General features: G+C 53.9%; 1 protein-coding gene across 1 annotated transcript in view; it reads right to left on the reverse strand.

Annotated features, from left to right (window-relative positions):
• Positions 1–6,341: 6,341 nt before the first annotated feature.
• Positions 6,342–16,445, reverse strand: part of LOC307069981 (plexin-A4) — a gene marked incomplete at both ends in the record, with an annotated part of 104,561 nt that continues 94,457 nt past the window's right edge. The window contains 3 exons of the mRNA XM_079728606.1: positions 6,342–6,437; positions 7,526–7,676; positions 14,250–14,462. Of these exons, the coding sequence (XP_079584732.1) occupies positions 6,342–6,437; positions 7,526–7,676; positions 14,250–14,462 (460 nt within the window). The remainder of the gene's footprint in view (positions 6,438–7,525; positions 7,677–14,249; positions 14,463–16,445) is intronic.

A 16,445-nucleotide genomic window follows, 5' to 3' on the forward strand; every position in this document is an offset into this window, starting at 1 on the left:
CTCTAGTGTTTGAGACTTAACTCTGGGTCATCTGACCAGGCCAGACTCCTCTCCCCCCACCCCTTGGCTCACTGAGCCATTATCTCTTGTGGTACCCTGGAGTTGTTGGTTGCTATGGTAACTTGGCAGGACCCTGCTGAAAGAGATAGGCTGGTCTCTACAAGCTAAAGTGGGGAGGAGGGCGGCTACCTCCAATTCTTCCCTCCCATCTCAGGGCCTGGGGTTCTTGTCCTTGGTCAGTGCAGCCAACTCATGACTAAGCCAGGACCTCTGGCCTCACGGATGCCAGGCCCAGGCAGGGAGTGATGGGGCGGGGGAGAGTCGTCCACCCTAAAACACAAAGTCGTGGTTTCCAAATGGAAACAAGATTCTTTGAGGTAAACTAGCTTTTCTTTTTAAAGAACGGAAGGTTTAACAGGCCAAAACAAGCTGACAGGAACATCGGGGAAGGAGAACACACACGGACACATACAGCTTCTTAGTTGTCCACCTGTATTGCGTTCAGTAGTCCTGTTTGGTAAAGTGGTGTCTCAGTTTCTCAAGTGTCCTTTGCATTGCTCTGTAACCGTATCCTCTGTTTGGAATTCTACTCTTGTAAGGGAGCCCTTCCAAAATGTGCTTGAGTTGTAAGATCAAAGATACCAACAAAAGAAGTTCTAATTCCAGATAAAGAACCTGGTGGAAGATGAGCTGCACAGACCTATTAGCCGTGAGCATCTGCCTTCTCAGGAGAGGGGTCCCTCCACAACCAGTCCCTAGCAGGGTCTCCTTGCTGTCTGGGGGAAGCTGTAGGATTCAGCAACACCAGGGGCCGCCTAGAGAGAAGTGAAAGAGGGTAGCGTGGAGGGAAGGTGGGGCTCGCCTGATCAAGGTCACCGGGCCTTCCCCACCCTGGCCCAGCTCAGTCTCTGCTAGTACAAACCAGAAATCTCTTTTTATTCATAGGGATTTTGTTTTGTTCTGATTTAGGGTAGTCACCTGCCTACTCAAGGAATTTAATTGGGACTCATAACGAGTATGTATTACTTTTACAACCAAAGCATCCTTTACATTTTATAAAAGCTGGATACTCCCCCTAATAATAAATCATTTTATTGGGGATCAAAGATTTGTAGTTTAAAAAAGCTGTCTCTTGAATGAACTTTTACTGCAGAGATTCCTTTCCGAGTGGGAGGCGGGGTCATTCAGTTTTCCAGAGGCTCCGGAGCGGAGCGTCAGCCTCTCCCAGGAGCTGCCTCTTCGGCGTCCCCTGTGGCTGTCCCTCAGCCTCCCAGTCTGTAAGATGACTCGTTTGCTGTGCCTGTGGGGTGCGGCGGCAGAGACAGGAGGGGCAGGGGTTAGCATGGCGGGGCTGCAGCCAGCCAAGGGAAGCACCAAGGACGTTAGCAGCCATGGAGGCTGCTCCCCCTGGCACGGCCACGCCTGGGCATGTCCTGACCCATTTCTCTAACAACAGGGGGAGCCCCCCTGTCCTCCGGTCTCCAGTTTCTCCTCATCCCCTTGGAAGTCACAGATAAAGAGTTTTGTGTCCCCGCCGCCCCACCCCAGCATTTGGACTTTACATCCACGCCTGGGCTCCCTCCTTAATCTCGGACCCTTAAAATACACAAACAAAAAATAATCAGCTACAGACCCCAAATAAACAGCCTACCTACGGCTTAAAGACAAAGGGAAGGGCTGAGGAATGGGAGGGGGCTTAGTGGTCTGTCCTGAGAGCTGACAGGGAAAGTGAGGGGCTGAGAGGTGGTTCTTGAGGACGTGAACTAGAAGCAAGAGAAAGGGCCAGGAAGGAGGTGGGGTCTGCCCGGGGCGGATCTGCCGGGGGGCACGGTGCGGACTCTGGTACCTAGACGCTTTTCATCCATGGGGTCACCTCTCAGACACCCGCGCTGCGGTTCTCATTGGCGGGGCCAGTTCCTGGAAGGGCCGTGGTCCAGGGCCAAAGCTCCTCTCTCCAGGGCTCTGTTTTTGATTAACAGTAATTAACCGTAGCCTTCACTGCGTTAAGTATTTGACTTCGCATCCTGTGAGGCCAAAGGAAGTGCCCCTTTGTCCTAAGAGCTGAGACGGATGGGATAAGGAGCTTTCCCTTTTAGGTGAGAGCGAGGGGTTGTTTAGGGCTCTGGAAACATCAGCAGGGCTTGCCTTGTGGAATGGAGGTCCTTTGGGAAATCACTGCTGTGTCTCCTCTGCTGGGGGGCCCACCGGCCCTGGCTGGACCAGGGAGCCCCGAGCGCTTACTCGCGAGGCGAGGCAGCTTTGGAGGGCTGGACGGGGCTAGGGCGGTCCCAGGGGGCTGGACTGAGGGCGGAGCTGTCCACTGGGGGCTGAGCAGCTCCTGAACTTAGTGGCTACGGGGTCTTGGGGCAGAGGCTACGCGTGCGGGAAGTGAGCAAGGGGGGAGGGGCACTCAGGAGCCAGGCATGCAAAGGGGACAAGAGCACGAGGACCTGGGGTGAGGGGAAGGGGGCGTGGTGCTGGGACAGTACATCATCGACACTGATCCCGGCCCGGGAGGTGAGAGCCGGGCCCGCAGGGCCAAGATCAGAGACCTCGCTCCCGCCGCTCAGTCCAGGTCAGTCTGCCTCAAATGTCAGGATTTCTTTAAACCGACTTCTCTCTTTCTAGCATCTCTGGCCTCATTTACTGGCCCACAGGCTCACAAGAGGGAGGCTCTAGGGCTCTGGGTGTGCACATCACGGTTGGCCTATGGGACACTCAGGTTATCCTGGGTCCCTGACTTCCAAACCACCTTGAAAGCAGAAGGCAAGAAAAAAATGTTTTCCTGAGGAAGTAACCGACACAATAGCCGACTTCACTTAAAGGTACTATTTGCAGTTAACCAAGAAATGTCAGGGTTTCTCCTTCCAAGGAAGGACAGAGAATGGCGAAGCCCAGACCTGGGGGAGACTTGTGCTCCTGGGAGAGATGACCAGCCTGCAGTTAACTTTCCCAGCCTCTCTCGCCCATTCTTGTAGATTAAGGACCTTGTAAAGTTCTCCCTTCCCGGCGCCATCCCATCTCACTTCAACATTCAGACTCCTTACCTCACCCAGGTCAGTTATTTCGACTGTGTGATCTCCTGGTACCATTTTGGACCTTGGTGGTTTCAAGGGGTTGAAAGAGTGAAAGAGATGGGATGAAAGGGAGGTGAGGAGACATGGCCTTTTCTCCCCTGCTCTCTGCCCACAGCTCAAGGAGTCAGATAAAGGTCCCACCTTAAATAGAACTGTGACCCTGAACATTAACTGTGACACGGGGCGGGGCCTTGAAGAGACTTCCCTTCCAGAGGACCCAGTCTGCCCAAGTCCCTTCTCTGGCACATACTGGCCAGCATGGAGGAGGTTGGGCATTCCAAGGGGAAGTGTGGAAAGAAGATCTGGGGGAAAGAGAGGCTTTTTGACAACGCTGCCTTGTCTTTACTTTGAAACGTATCACACGTGCGCCAAGAATCCAAACGAAAGAAATGGAAAACAGCAAAAGGAAAAAGAGCTCTTATGGGGAAGATGGGTTGTGACGCTGCGAAATTCGATCCTATTTCTCCATCCCCCCAGCAGGCCACAGAGACTTTGGGCGAACAAAGCGCCAGAAACCACCCACCCCACCAATTAAAATAAAACCTGCCCCAAACCCCTCCCCCAGGAGAGATGAGGAGGGCGTGGAAACTTGTCGTTCCTCCTCCCCTCTTTCTTCCTGACATTTCTCCGAGGTGACTGAAGTTTCTCTTACAACAAAAACATGGGGGGAAAATTTGTACCGACAATGAAACAATAATAATAATCCGGTAAAAAAAAAGAAAAGCTTCAGCAGAACCATGATAACAGTCTTTTTTCTAAATGTTCATTTTTTTTCTCTAACTGTGCAAAACTTAAAAAATAAATCAAAACACACTCATACACACATACTTACACTCACAGCTTCCACTCAGCACATCTGTGTTAAATATGTTTGTGTCTTTCTTCTCCCCAATCCCTTCACATGTGCAAAAATATTTTAGCGGCCCAGGTGCCTCCTCAGCCCTCCTCCCGCACGCTTCCTTCCCGGCCTGCCAGGGCTTGTGGCTTCTGGGGAGGAAATCAAATGATCAAGGGTAGAAATTCCACGCTGCTTCACCTGGCACTTCATTTGCCAAAACCTTTGGTTATGCTTTTCCCCCTTGACATGCATATTTTCTCATTCTCCTCTTCCCGTTGGTTAGGTTACTTGTATTTTGCCCATCATTTGTCCTGCTCGACGCCACATCACGCCCTGCTCTGCGTCACCACCGCCCGGCCTCCAGTCCTGTCCAGGATCCGCTTGGCCAGTGACCACCCTGATTTCCTACGGAGAGGTGACCTCACCCCTCTGCACTCAGCACAGAAAACAAGTGTTGAAATGTCCTGAAGTTGCAGAATGAATGGTGAGCAAGGGCAGAGAAGGGAGATGCTTCAGATCCCCCTGATAGGACAAGGAAGCTTTCTGAGTTCTCTGCCTACTCCTGGGGCACGCACGCACGCACGCACGCACACACACACACACACACACCCCAAAGGGGCTAGCATTCTTTAAGCACAGGGCGCTCCACAGATGTTGCTGGAAATGGTGTGGTTCCTTCCTCTTTCCACGTGGGGCCCCTGTGGAGTGGATGGCAGGGGAGGATGTCTGATGCTCGGGGGGTGAAGGCGGGACTGTGGAAACTTGTCCCCAACCCCACCTGAGATGATGCCGCCGCTTGCCTCCCAGAGTGGGGTACAACTCCACACCGGGGCTGCCAGGCGAGTCTATGGCGGAGACTGGACCACAGATGGAGATGGTGTCTAAGGTCCCTTCAAGGTTATAGGTTTCCACGACCCTCCGTCAGACCGTCTCTCACAATAGCCCCTGCTCACCTAGGACACATGTCTGAGCACACACTAGTCTGGCTGGCCGTGGATGGAAGGACAGATGGAGAAACAGATGCCAGAGCCAAGGTCAGTTGTATGTCCTCCTTTTCCTCCCTTTTCCGGCCAGGTCCTTCCTCTTGATTCTTCGGTCCTTCCCAAACACGACACACCCGGGACTGAGTTGGGCTGGCATTTTGGCCTGTCTCTGCGAGGCTGTGCTTGAGTGTGTTTCTTTCCATGACGACTGCCGAAGAGCTGAGGGAGGAGGGTGACTAAAGAGACAGCTGAGATGTTGATGAAATAACTCCCAAGAGGTCTGAACAGTCCAGAGACAAAGTCATCTGCATCTGCAACGGCACCAGATTCTGCAGGGAGCCAGGGGCGAGGCTGTCTGCCCCAACTTTCTACAGTTCTCAGGAAGGACAGTGGGGATGGGAGCCACGGAGACAGCTGGAGGTAGACTCTCCCAGATGCACTCGGCATTTTACCCTGACCCCTGATGAGCGATGACCGAGGAGGTTGGAGGTGTGTCCTCTAGACGGCACTCGGGGATCTGCAAGGGGTCAGACCCATGACTGTGGTCGTGACTTGTTAGCATGTGGAGGCGAATGGAAAACCACCAATTTTGCTTCCAGGGTAGATGCAGCTCTCTTTTTTTCTCCCTCTACATGTTACATTTCTGCCGCTGTGAGCCAGATTGGGAGGTTGGGAGGATCTCCACAGTGGGCTGTAACTGCTATTCTTTCTCCTGTCTGGTTTTCCACAGGCCCGGGAGGAGACTGGGCAGGCAGGGCCCTATGGGCACTTGGAAAGGCTCCAAGAAGACTGGAAGGGAACAAAAAGGCCTCTGGATGCCAATCCAACAAGTGGGAGACAGCCTGCGAGGCACCCCACGACGCCTCACGCTCCCCACTCCAGCCACACGCAGGAGGTGCAGCCTTTCTTCTCACAGTTGCAGAGGGACCACGCCACTGACAGACCCCCTGGAGATGGAAACCTGGGCCAGGAGACGTCTTCCCAGTGAAGGTAATACAGAGCTCACTGCCTCGTCCGCAGGCCAACGCTCGGCTCAATGCGGGGCTATCAAGACGTGGGAGGAGAAGTAGCAGTACAGAAACATCCTTCATCCGTGGCTCCTCATCCATATTCGGGCCCTGCTGCTAATGCATGAGGTCAGCAGGGAAGGAGGGCCCCCTCTGATGTCTTCTGGTCAGGTCTCTCATGGGGCGGGGCGGGCCATCCTGGACTAACCGAGGGTCGGTGGCGTGGCTCAATCATGTTGGTAGAGCAACTGAAAGAGAGGGGATCCAGGAAGGAGAGAGAGACAGAAACAGGCAGAGAGAGAGAGAGAGGGAGATAGCGCTGCTCAGGGGATGCTGCTGACGCCAGTCGGAACTTGCACTTGGTAAAGATGATAATCTAGACTGAGGCACGGCTTGGTGTGTCCCTCCCTCCAGGGGGTGCCTGGAAGGACGGTTCTCAGCTGTCTAAGCTCATGAGGGTTATGACTTGTTCTAGTTTGTAGGCCAGTTTCTGCTTCCCACACTGGTCATCGTGGTCCAGAGGTCCAAGGATCTGTTGAAGAGCCAAGAAGGGGGCAGTCACTAGTTTGCGTACGTGTGTCTGTCTTCTTAGGGTACACACAGACAGGGGACGTGGTCAGAGGGTTTGGGAGGATGTGTGCAGGTGAAGCGGCCCACACAAGGTGGCTGGGGAGGCAGACAGCCTGGGTGACGGGGTGGGGAGGTGCGGGGCAGCGCTCGGGCATAGGGAACAAACGTGTGGGCACCCAGGTGTCAGTGAGCGCAGGATGCCAGTGCATGCACCAGCATGTCTGAATACATGTGTACATTTCACTGCCCACAGAAGACAGCTGAGAGTGGGCAGAAGACACCTGTGCCAGGCTGCTGCAGTTACCTAGGGGTTAGACAGCAAACAGGTCCATGCCCAGCGGGAAGCACGGTGCTCAGTGTCTCGGGGTGACTTCCGCTCCTGTTACCACCTTCCACTCACAGGGCAGCTGTGCTGCTGCTCAGACATGGGGAGCCTGGATTCTGAACCTACCTGGTCTATACCGGTATGACCAAGAAAACCATAGGCACCTCTGTGCTGGCCAGAAAGCAGGCAGTGTCTGCAGGGGCAATGACCCCAGATGAAGTTTCCTAACTAGGGAATGCAGCAACTATAGACTCCATTCTGCTCTAGTCTGTATCTGTTCTGTTCTGATTCTCTCCTACCCTATCATCTTGTTTCTATTCTATTCTTTCTATTTTCTATTCTATTCTTTTCTATTCTTTTCTTTTCTCTTTTCCTTATGGAAGTGGGGAACTGCTTGCTTAAAAAGAATTAGATCAGAGGGAGGGAAAAAATAAAGGAGAGGGAACAGCAGGGAAGAGAAAATAAAGAGAAAAAAAACAAGAGATACTTGATCTATATATCTGAAAAGAACAGGCATTAATGCAGAACTGATAGACTGGTATGTTTCTAGCATCCCTGTCTTTAGAGCACAGCCCCCAAGTCCCGGGTGGTAGAGTTTCCCCAGCAGACGTGGGGGAGGGGTGAGTCTGGCGTGGTGCTCTTGGGCACAGAGGCTGCTCCAGGCAGGGATCTCTGGGTCTCTGCCGCCGTCCTTCCCAGTGGGCCCCGAGCAGGGCAGGGCTCACCTCCTCGCTGTACTTGCCGACGTAGGAGAAGATCTCGGAGAGCGCGCTCATGGTGTTGAACTCGTTCATGTGCATCCGGGACTGTTCAGCCAGGTACGCATTCATGTCCTGGTCACTGATGGCCGGCATCTTCCCGATGTCTGAGTAATACCTGCCGAGGCATGGGAGTGAGGAACCGTGCGTGTGGGGCAGAGGAGAGGTGGAAACTCCCAGTGCCGGGTCTGGGGCCAGCGGATTCGGAGGGTGACCCAGACACTATCAGAGGGTGGACAGGGTGGGGACAGGAGGAAGGAGCGACTATCGCCCGCACTGGCTTTGCTCCCGGCTCCCAGAACAGTGGTCCAGCCTGCCTTGTGTGTCCTTCTAACGCCCCCTCCCACAGACGCAAGACATCCCCTCCATGGGGCCTGAAGGCTCTTCTAGGCAGTTGCCCTGCCCTGATGTCCTCCCCTCTCTGAGGTTAGCCAGGAGAAGGGTGGGGCTGGGGGCCGCTGGCGGGGAGAGGCTGGCAGAAGGCAATCAGTCACTGTCACTTGCAGCTGTGCACTCCTGTCAACTGGTTAATTAGATGCCAACATTCACATTTTTAATTTCTGCAGTTTGACATTTTATGCAGCAACCCCCAACTCTCCCACCAGAGGGGAGTTGTGTCGTTTCCTAATGAGGAACTGAAGGGCCCTGGTGCCCCCCAAGACAGGTGCTTTCGGCTGTAGGCTACGGGAAAGAGACCAGGCACCTGCAAAGGCAGGGGAGCATCAGGGCCGTGGGGCAGCACGCCCAGGAGTCCTTGTGGTGTCCCAGCTCAGCCCACGCTGAATGCCCGTGGCTTCATTGCTGGGGAGAGTGAGCCTGAGCGCTTAGAACAGAGGAGGGTGGCAGGGACAGTCAGCAGGGCGGGGACTAGGGTGAGGCAAGTGAGGCAGCTGGGGAACAAAGTTTTCAGAGAGTCACTCACTCTCACCTAGGAAGGTGCAGGTGACAATGACAGGCCTTGGGTTCCCAGAACTCTAGGCTTGATCAGGTGAGTGGAGGGAGTATTCTCAGAGGCTCTGGTTCATTCTCACCCTGGACCTCAGGCCTGCATCTCTCTCTCTGCATCCCTTACCATGCTGACCATGAATCTCTCCATCCTGTGCCCACCCTCACCTTTGCCCCTAGGTGCCCAGGAGTTGGGTAGCAGACTATCAGAGGTGGCATTCCTGTGCTACTCCAGCATCATGCTCAAGGGCCTGTGTGAATGACAGGTCAGTTTGCGCCACAGCATCCCCAGGCCGGCAAGGATTGGCAAGGGGTGGCCTGGCCGCCCTACTTGAGCCACAGCCCTGCACGGAGGCCGTCCCGCCTCCGGCTCATTTGGACTTCCTTTCTTCACGTTATTTCAGCGTGGGGTCCTCTCTTCCCTCGCCCGCCCTCGTCTCCAGAGCCCTTGGGCCCCTCAGCTCCTTGTCCTGTTTCATTTTGGTTCCTCTGTTCCATCCCAGAAGAGCCCACTCTCTTCCAGGCCTGAATCCCACCCCAAAACATCTTTAGGGTCCCCCAGGGTTCCAGATAATGACATCCCAGGTGCTAAAGTTCCAGTGAGAGACTCGATGCATTGCCTCTATTTCTGGAAGGCAATAAATGCAACGTTCCCTTTGGTAGCAGAGACCCAGGGCGTCAGTGGCGGCCCCAACCTCGCCGCTCCCAAGGAGATACGTGCCGTCGTCCCCTCATGACTCCATGCCTAGTGAGCAAATACATTTGTCCGGTAAAGGGTCACGTCCACAGGTCGTATGGGGGGAGGAAATAGGAACAAACGAGCCTCTCCTTTCTGTCTCGCGGCCAGCAGCCAGACGCAGCTCTGGCAACATGGCTGGGCCCAGAGTTTCCTGCAGACGGTTTCACTCTGTCACCACGGACAGCCAGACCTACTGACCGTGAGGAAAACCCCAGGCTCCCCCTGATGGGACGTGATTGTCATGAGAAGCAAAGACTCCTGCCCTTCCCGTTACCTGCTCGTGAAACCTTACAGGTAGGGGGACGGCTCTGTCAGGCTTTCTGCAAATAGCATGAGGCCTCCTACTGCGACCTTTATGGCTGTGAGGGGCCTCAGAGCCCAGGTTAGGGACCACTGTCTTCATGGGGAACACTGTCCCTTCGCAATGGCCTGCCTTTACCGCACTAAAAGCCCAGTCCTTTGCTCCAAAGAGGATGTATAGAAAATGAGTCTGTGTGAGAAAGAGAGGGAGAGAGTGTGAGGTGGGGTTGAGAGGGGAGTGTGGGAGGGCAGGGGTCTAACTGCTCACCTGCAGCCACGGGGGCAGCCAGCCTGGACGTGCTCTGCGTGATTCCCGCTCATAGTGAGGTCAGGTCTGCACGGGGCAACCCGCCCCTCCTCTGCTGCCTGTGTGCAGAGGGCGCTGGATGGGACCAGTGCACGTCAGTGCCATACACAAGCCTACGAGTGGCTTGACTGCACGTCCTCATCTTCAAGTTCTAAATGGCTGAGCTGAGAGGCTCTGGGCAGTCTGATGTCCTAGAGGAGTGTGGGGCTTGAGGTCTGCTGACATTCGGCCCATCCTCACCCCAAGCCCTGCCTGGAGCTAAGTGGGCCCGTTCCCCCTGCAGGTCTCTGCTGCCCTTGCCTCGACCTCTCCCTGCTGCTCTCCAGGGCTCTGCCCAACCCCACTCCCTGGCCAACACCCGTTGAGCCTGACAGTGGCCCTACTCTGGCATCTCTGCACTGTGTGCACAACTGCTTTCTCTTGAGCACCTGCTGTGCTGGGGCTTTGCGCCGGGCTCTGCCACTGAGCAGCCTTATTGATTGTGAAGAATGCAATTATGTCCCATTAATGAACTTCACACAAGTGCTCTTATCAGCTAGCTGTGCAGTGAGGAAGGGAAGGGTCAGCCTGGGCTCCTGTGCTTGAACTTGCTCCCATGGGATGTCCTCCTGCAGGCGAGTCCTTCTCCAGAAGGGAACCAGGTGGGATGCCAGCCCCATTGTGGTCCTGATACTGGTCCTCAGGAGCTGCTACAAAGGGCAGGGCCCCAGAGAGCTGGATTCTCTGCTCTTAACCAGTCTTCCGTGTTTTACATTCATGTGCTTCTGTGAGATGCACCCAGTGTGTGACGGTGGGCACCCCATCTCTGCCTTTAGGATGGCCCCAGTGATTGAGAAGGTGGTCTCCAATGCCCTGGACTCTTAGAGAAGAACAAAGTATCCTCATCCCTTCAAACACCTCAAGGATGAAGGTGCAGTCGTGAAAGACATTTAGAGCCCAAGGCTCTGATGTATAGATACTTACTTTTCAAGCTCCTGCATAAAAGTCTTTTCCTCTGTGTTCATTCACTGACCTCCCCAGGCCCAGCAGAATCAGGACGTTGCTCCCTGAGCCCCCACTGGTACAGCTCATGGGGCTTGCAGAGGGCCTGTGTGTCCTCCTTGACCATGATGAGGACCACAAGGGAAGGATCAAGTCCAATCCATCCCGAGCGTCCAGTGCACCCATGATGGACACCATAAATGTTTGACCCATGGCTGAATGAGTAAGTTAATGAGATGTCCATACTTCACCTCCAGTATTGCTCCCAGGGTGAACTGTCCCCAAGTTTTATATTTTGAATGGATGGCTTCTTTAGGAGGCATTTTTAAATATTTAAGATTCTGAGCCTTTTTCACGTGTGACACAGGTGAGAGATGGCATCCCAGCAAGTGGCATGCCCCGGCCCAGTTCCCAGGGGCCCAACTGTGGCTCCATTCCATTCACTCCTGTGTGGAAAGCCTGTGCCTGCAGGTGAGGGAGGCTACTGTTGCCACGGGGTTAATTCCAATTTAAAATGAGAGGCAATCACTCTGACATGAAACTGTTACTGCTGTTGACAGTGAAATAGAAATTACTGCTGAGCATGACACACCAGTTTGGTGACAACACTGCTGAATTCTGCTAAGATGAGGGTAGCTGTTGGTTGCTGCTGGGGAACCAAGAGATTCTTCTCCCTTTCACTAGACGTGGCCGTAAGCAAACCCCCTCATACTTGGAATGGAGGCAGCAAAGACTGGGAGTCTGCAGTGAGGCCACCAACCACAAGCGTTGCAAGGTATCTGGAGGCAGGAATGGGATGGAGGATGGATGAGAGGACAAGCAGAAGGATGGGAGGGATGAGGGATGGGAGGATGCGTGGGAGAATGGGAGGGGATGGTGGGGGGATGGGTAGATGAAGAACTTCTAGGAGGTAAAGCCTGCTTAGGTATGACAGAGTGACTCGGGCTGCTCAACCAGCAGAGTTAGTGAGGACTCCTGAAGCCGTGTGCTTCCCACCCCCCTATAGAGAGGGCCACCAGAATAAACCCCGTTTCTCAGCTGTGAGGACAGCAGGCCCTCCCCCAGATGTGTGCAGGGCACGCTCTGCAGCACTGAGGCAGTGAGCCTGGGCCCTGTGTGCGCTGCCCGCACGCTCACAGGAACTGAACATCGAAATCAGAAGTGGGCAAGCCCTGGCCACTTCTGAACTGGAGGCTGCCAGTGCCCTCGGCAGGCCATGGTGGGCGATCAGGGTGGCTGTGGGTCCTGAGCAAGCTCTGTGCTGCTGGACTTCATTTCCCAGCAGCCAGACAAGCTCAGAGGCCAGCCTCCTTGCGAAGGGAGACTGGAACTGATCCACTCATCACCGAGGGAAGAAGCACTCTAGGCTTGATCTCCAGACCTATCTGTGCTATTTCCCAACCCCTCTGTCTTTGTCCCTCATCCCAGAAGGGGAGGAGAAATGATTTGGGACCCCAAGCAAGTGAGAGATGACTTTCCTGAGAGTGCCTTTGGTTGTTAAGAAATGGGCGGGATGAGAAATGGAGACCATCAAGGCACTCCTAAAAATAACCAAATGGACTGGGGTTACTTGTGAGCTATAGCAGCTGCGTGGCACAAATCTCATTTAGCACCAAGTGAAAGGGAGACCATTAGCCCGGCACGTGCACTATTCTCACCTCTGACTAACCGGGCCATTCTGGGGAAGTATCCTCTACACAGATGTTTCATAAATGCTCCCAGCCCTTCACATCCCTGCTTTCTCCCTCCCTGCCCGAGGTCCCATTGCAGTGACATTGCACCGGCACAGGGATAACCAGAGCCCAGCTGCTGTCTCTTTCTTCTCTCTCTTTGCTGAAGAGCCAGCTGACCACACAGGAGAGCTTGCTCCTCCTGGCAGCTCTGTTGTCAGAAGAATGAGCCACTGTCGACGCAGAGGGAGGTAAGAGCCTCTTTGGTGACTCAGACATAATCAGATACGAGGACAAAAGAGTGAGCTGTCTCTCTGAGAGCCAAGGCTGGAAGCCCACCACATGCACCAGCAGGAAGGGGTGGGGGGAGATATCAAAGAACAGAGGGAGAGGGAAAACAAAATGCAATTCTTCCAGCAGAACTATGTTACTGGGGTGGCCGGGATCCCACCCCACTCTCGGTTATTCCCTCTGTAAAAGGGGAGGCAATTTTCAGCTATAAAGATGGAGACTGACTGTCTTCCATGGGTGAAACAATATTGTTCATTTTGTCTCAGTCACTGAGTCAAGACAATTTCTGGTCTCTGACTCTTCAAAAAAGCACCAAATCTGAGTTTCCATCCAGGTTTCCTATCTTTAAGCTACTTAGAAGAGAGAGGGACTCTAAAATCAAGACCGCCATGTAGAGGTGTGCAGGTTGTTCACTGCACAAAGGTGCTTGGTTGAGAGGGTGAGCTAGGACCGACAGCTAGCCTGTCACTCAACAAACCATGCATCCTGGCATGGGGCCACATCGTCTGGTAGGAAGGGGCACCTGCCTTAATTCACACAGATACCATATGGGTTGGCAAAAGCCCTGTCTAAAAAGTACCATAAATTGTAGAAAAGAGATTTGGGAGTCAGCTGAATTTGGGGATCTACTTTTCTCTTGGCCACTTAAGTCATCTCGGACTGATTACTCAACCATTCTGTATGTATAGTTCTTCACAGGCACAAAATGAGGTTATAAAGCCTGTCCTCTTATATTCTGGAGCTACTGTGATGAATAAATAAATAGACTTTCAGCTGGTTGTTTAGCTCAGGTGCTTGGCATATGGAGCTGATACAGCCCAGCCAAACCATGAATGTTCTTTACCGTGAGTTAGCTTTGTACCAAGAGGAACCCAGCTGCACAGCGTACAGGTGGTCCTCCCATCACAGGTGCATAGCTGAGACTGGATTAGATTAGGGCCACTATGGCTGGGAAGGCACTGTAAGGGCCCGGGCATCAAGAGTTCATCGTGCTGAGAGTCAGGGGACTGGGACTGTGTGAAGCTGTTCAGTGTAACAAGGATGTCCCCACAGGACACTGGAAGAGCGGCCAGATGGACGGGCAGATGGGGACAGGCCTCCAGCCTGCCTGTGGCAGGATGTTATTCGGTCCCCTGGAGTCTTTCTTTCTTTTTTTACATTTTTTAGTGGGCATCAGAGCAGGGAACTCTATTTCCTTCCTGGGCCTAGAAAGAGCTGGGCCCTCCATGCAGGGGAGCAGAACGCAGTGGCAGCTTCTCGCCATGTCCCATTCTTGTTTCAGCTGACAGTACTGGGTCCGTGGGCTGTGGGTGTCACCACTGCAGGCTGGGGCTTCGTGCAGGACCAGTCTGCAAAAGCCCTGCCCACTGCGGAGGGGAAGGAAGGGGTCCCACATCCACCAAGGAAGTTGCCTGCTCCAGCCCGGGGCCTACCTGGGCTCCCCGGCCCAGCACTCACCTCTCCACCCAGTTCTTGTAGCTCGGGATGTCCTTGGCGTAGAGCAGCTTGTTGGAGGGGGAGTCCTTGCCCAGCCGGTGCTCCGACGTGGAACAGGAGTCCATGAAGGTCTGGGCCACCACAGACAGGCAGGCGTCAGTGATGCTGTTCTTGTGGATGTCAAACACAAACTGGGGGTTCTTGATCATGTTGACCCAAAACCTCAGGGGCAGGCTGTGTGGGGGGGAGAGGCAGATGGTCAAGGGAGCTGGGGGGCAGGGGGGCACTGTACATTGGCCCGGAGAGTTCCCTGGAGAAAGAGAAAAGGCTGGGAAGCAAGGGTTCTGAGGGGCCTTCTCTATGTCATCAGTTCACTTTCCAGGGACGTGGAGATCAGCGAGGTTGAACAATCTGTTCAGAGATACAGCGTTGATGGGAACTGGAGGGCTCGATGCCCAGCCTGGACCACAGGACTCACCATGTGCCCTGAGAACACAAGGCGCTGGGGTCTGAGGCAGCCATGACAGGTACTAGAAAATGGAACTTCTGACTCTCTATTCCACCGTCTGCCCCCTGTGCCACAGATACAAGGCATGTCTGGTTGGCAAACCTTCAATAGCCTGGAACCTGGGCTTTGTATCTTATTCTCTGCCCTCTACTGTATGACTGGAAGAAGCCACACCCTTCCTGCCTGGTCGTATGGGCTCATTCCTACGTGGTGACGGCCCTGGCACTGAACAGTTCAAGTGCAGCTAACCGATTCCCGTCCCTAAGCCGGCTTGCTGAACGAACCCCACTCCCGGCCTCTCACCTGCACCGTTGTGTTCCCTCCTTCCCCTCCCTTTCTTCCAGTTAGCACCTGCTGTATACCAGGAGCTATGCTAGCAACTGAGGGTCCAGTGTGAATAAGACCCATCCGCTGTCCTCCAGAAGTCTGCATACTGCTGGGCTCGTGGGGATGTCAGACGTGCAATCAGCAACTTTGGGCACTGGACCTGAAGGATGGGTGGGGTCCAGTGTGGGAGCCAGGGAGGTGTGAGCAAGTCTACCCAGAGGGGCATTATCTGGAAAGTCTTCACCGAGAGGACGACACTTAATGGTCTCAGTTTTAGAGATGCAGAGGTGTTCCTTAGCTGGATGAAAGCTGAAGGAAGAGGAGAGGAAGGTACTGCCAAAGGGGAGTGAACCAAAGACAAAGAGGAGATGAAACTTGCAGCGCCGTCTGCTAACTGAGCCACCTGTCTGTTGCTAGAAAGGGTCCCGAGGCCTCGGGCAAAACCTGCCCACCTGCCCCTTGACTACTCTGCTGGCTCTCAGAGTCTGCGGCTTCCATCCAGCCTGTGGAGGCGCAGGTCAGGAAGTGGGGTGGCACCCAGCAGGGGATCGCTTATGTCCCTCCCTCTGCCTCCCCATCCTCACCTCCTGCCATGTGCCTCCACGTCCTCACCTCCTGCCATGTGCCCTGATGCTTTACTGTTGCTTGGTTGCTGTCCTCAGGGTTGGTAATAATAGTTATAATGTTTGCGTGTGTTTGGCTTGCCTCTTACAACTTCAACTCTTCTGAATTACATTATTTCGATCCAGCAGGAACAAGATTTCTATATTTGTTGTATCTCCCAGCAGCCAGCACGTACATACAACAAATGCTAAAATACAGTACGGCCTCATATTCAAGACTGCCAATCAGTCCACAAGTATTTACTGAGTTCCCACAAAGTGTGCCGTGCAGGCAGCACCGAGGTCTAACAATGGTAAGTGGCCCTTGTTTCATCCTGGGAAATCCAGAAGAGGAAAGAAAGGGACGGAACAGAAAGTTCTGACACTCAGGGGAAAGTCAGGGTCACTGCAACTGCCCAGGGGAGACCATGAGAGCTGGGCTCAGAGCCCCGGATGAAGGACTCCCGGCTGCCCAGCTGATGAAGTCTCTGGTCTACATCTCCCCATTTCCAGAAGTCCCACCTGGAAAGGGACTCTGGGAGCCCGTATTTGCTGCATGGTTGTTTCTCCCCAACATTCCCCTTTCTTCAGCCAGTTGTGCTGACAGGCAGATCAAACAGGGAAACCACAGAAGCTCCTGCCTAATGAAATATTAGCATATTATTAACATTAGTGGTGGCACTAATCTCTGGTTGATTGCAGCCACTCAGGCTAAATGAGCAGGAGGTTTATTTAAAAGAGAAAAGGCAGGGGAATGTGGAGGAAGGCAGTAGGGGAGAG

This window comes from Hyperoodon ampullatus, assembly GCF_949752795.1.
Source record: "Hyperoodon ampullatus genome assembly, contig: scaffold_566, whole genome shotgun sequence".
Lineage (NCBI taxonomy): Eukaryota > Metazoa > Chordata > Mammalia > Artiodactyla > Ziphiidae > Hyperoodon > Hyperoodon ampullatus.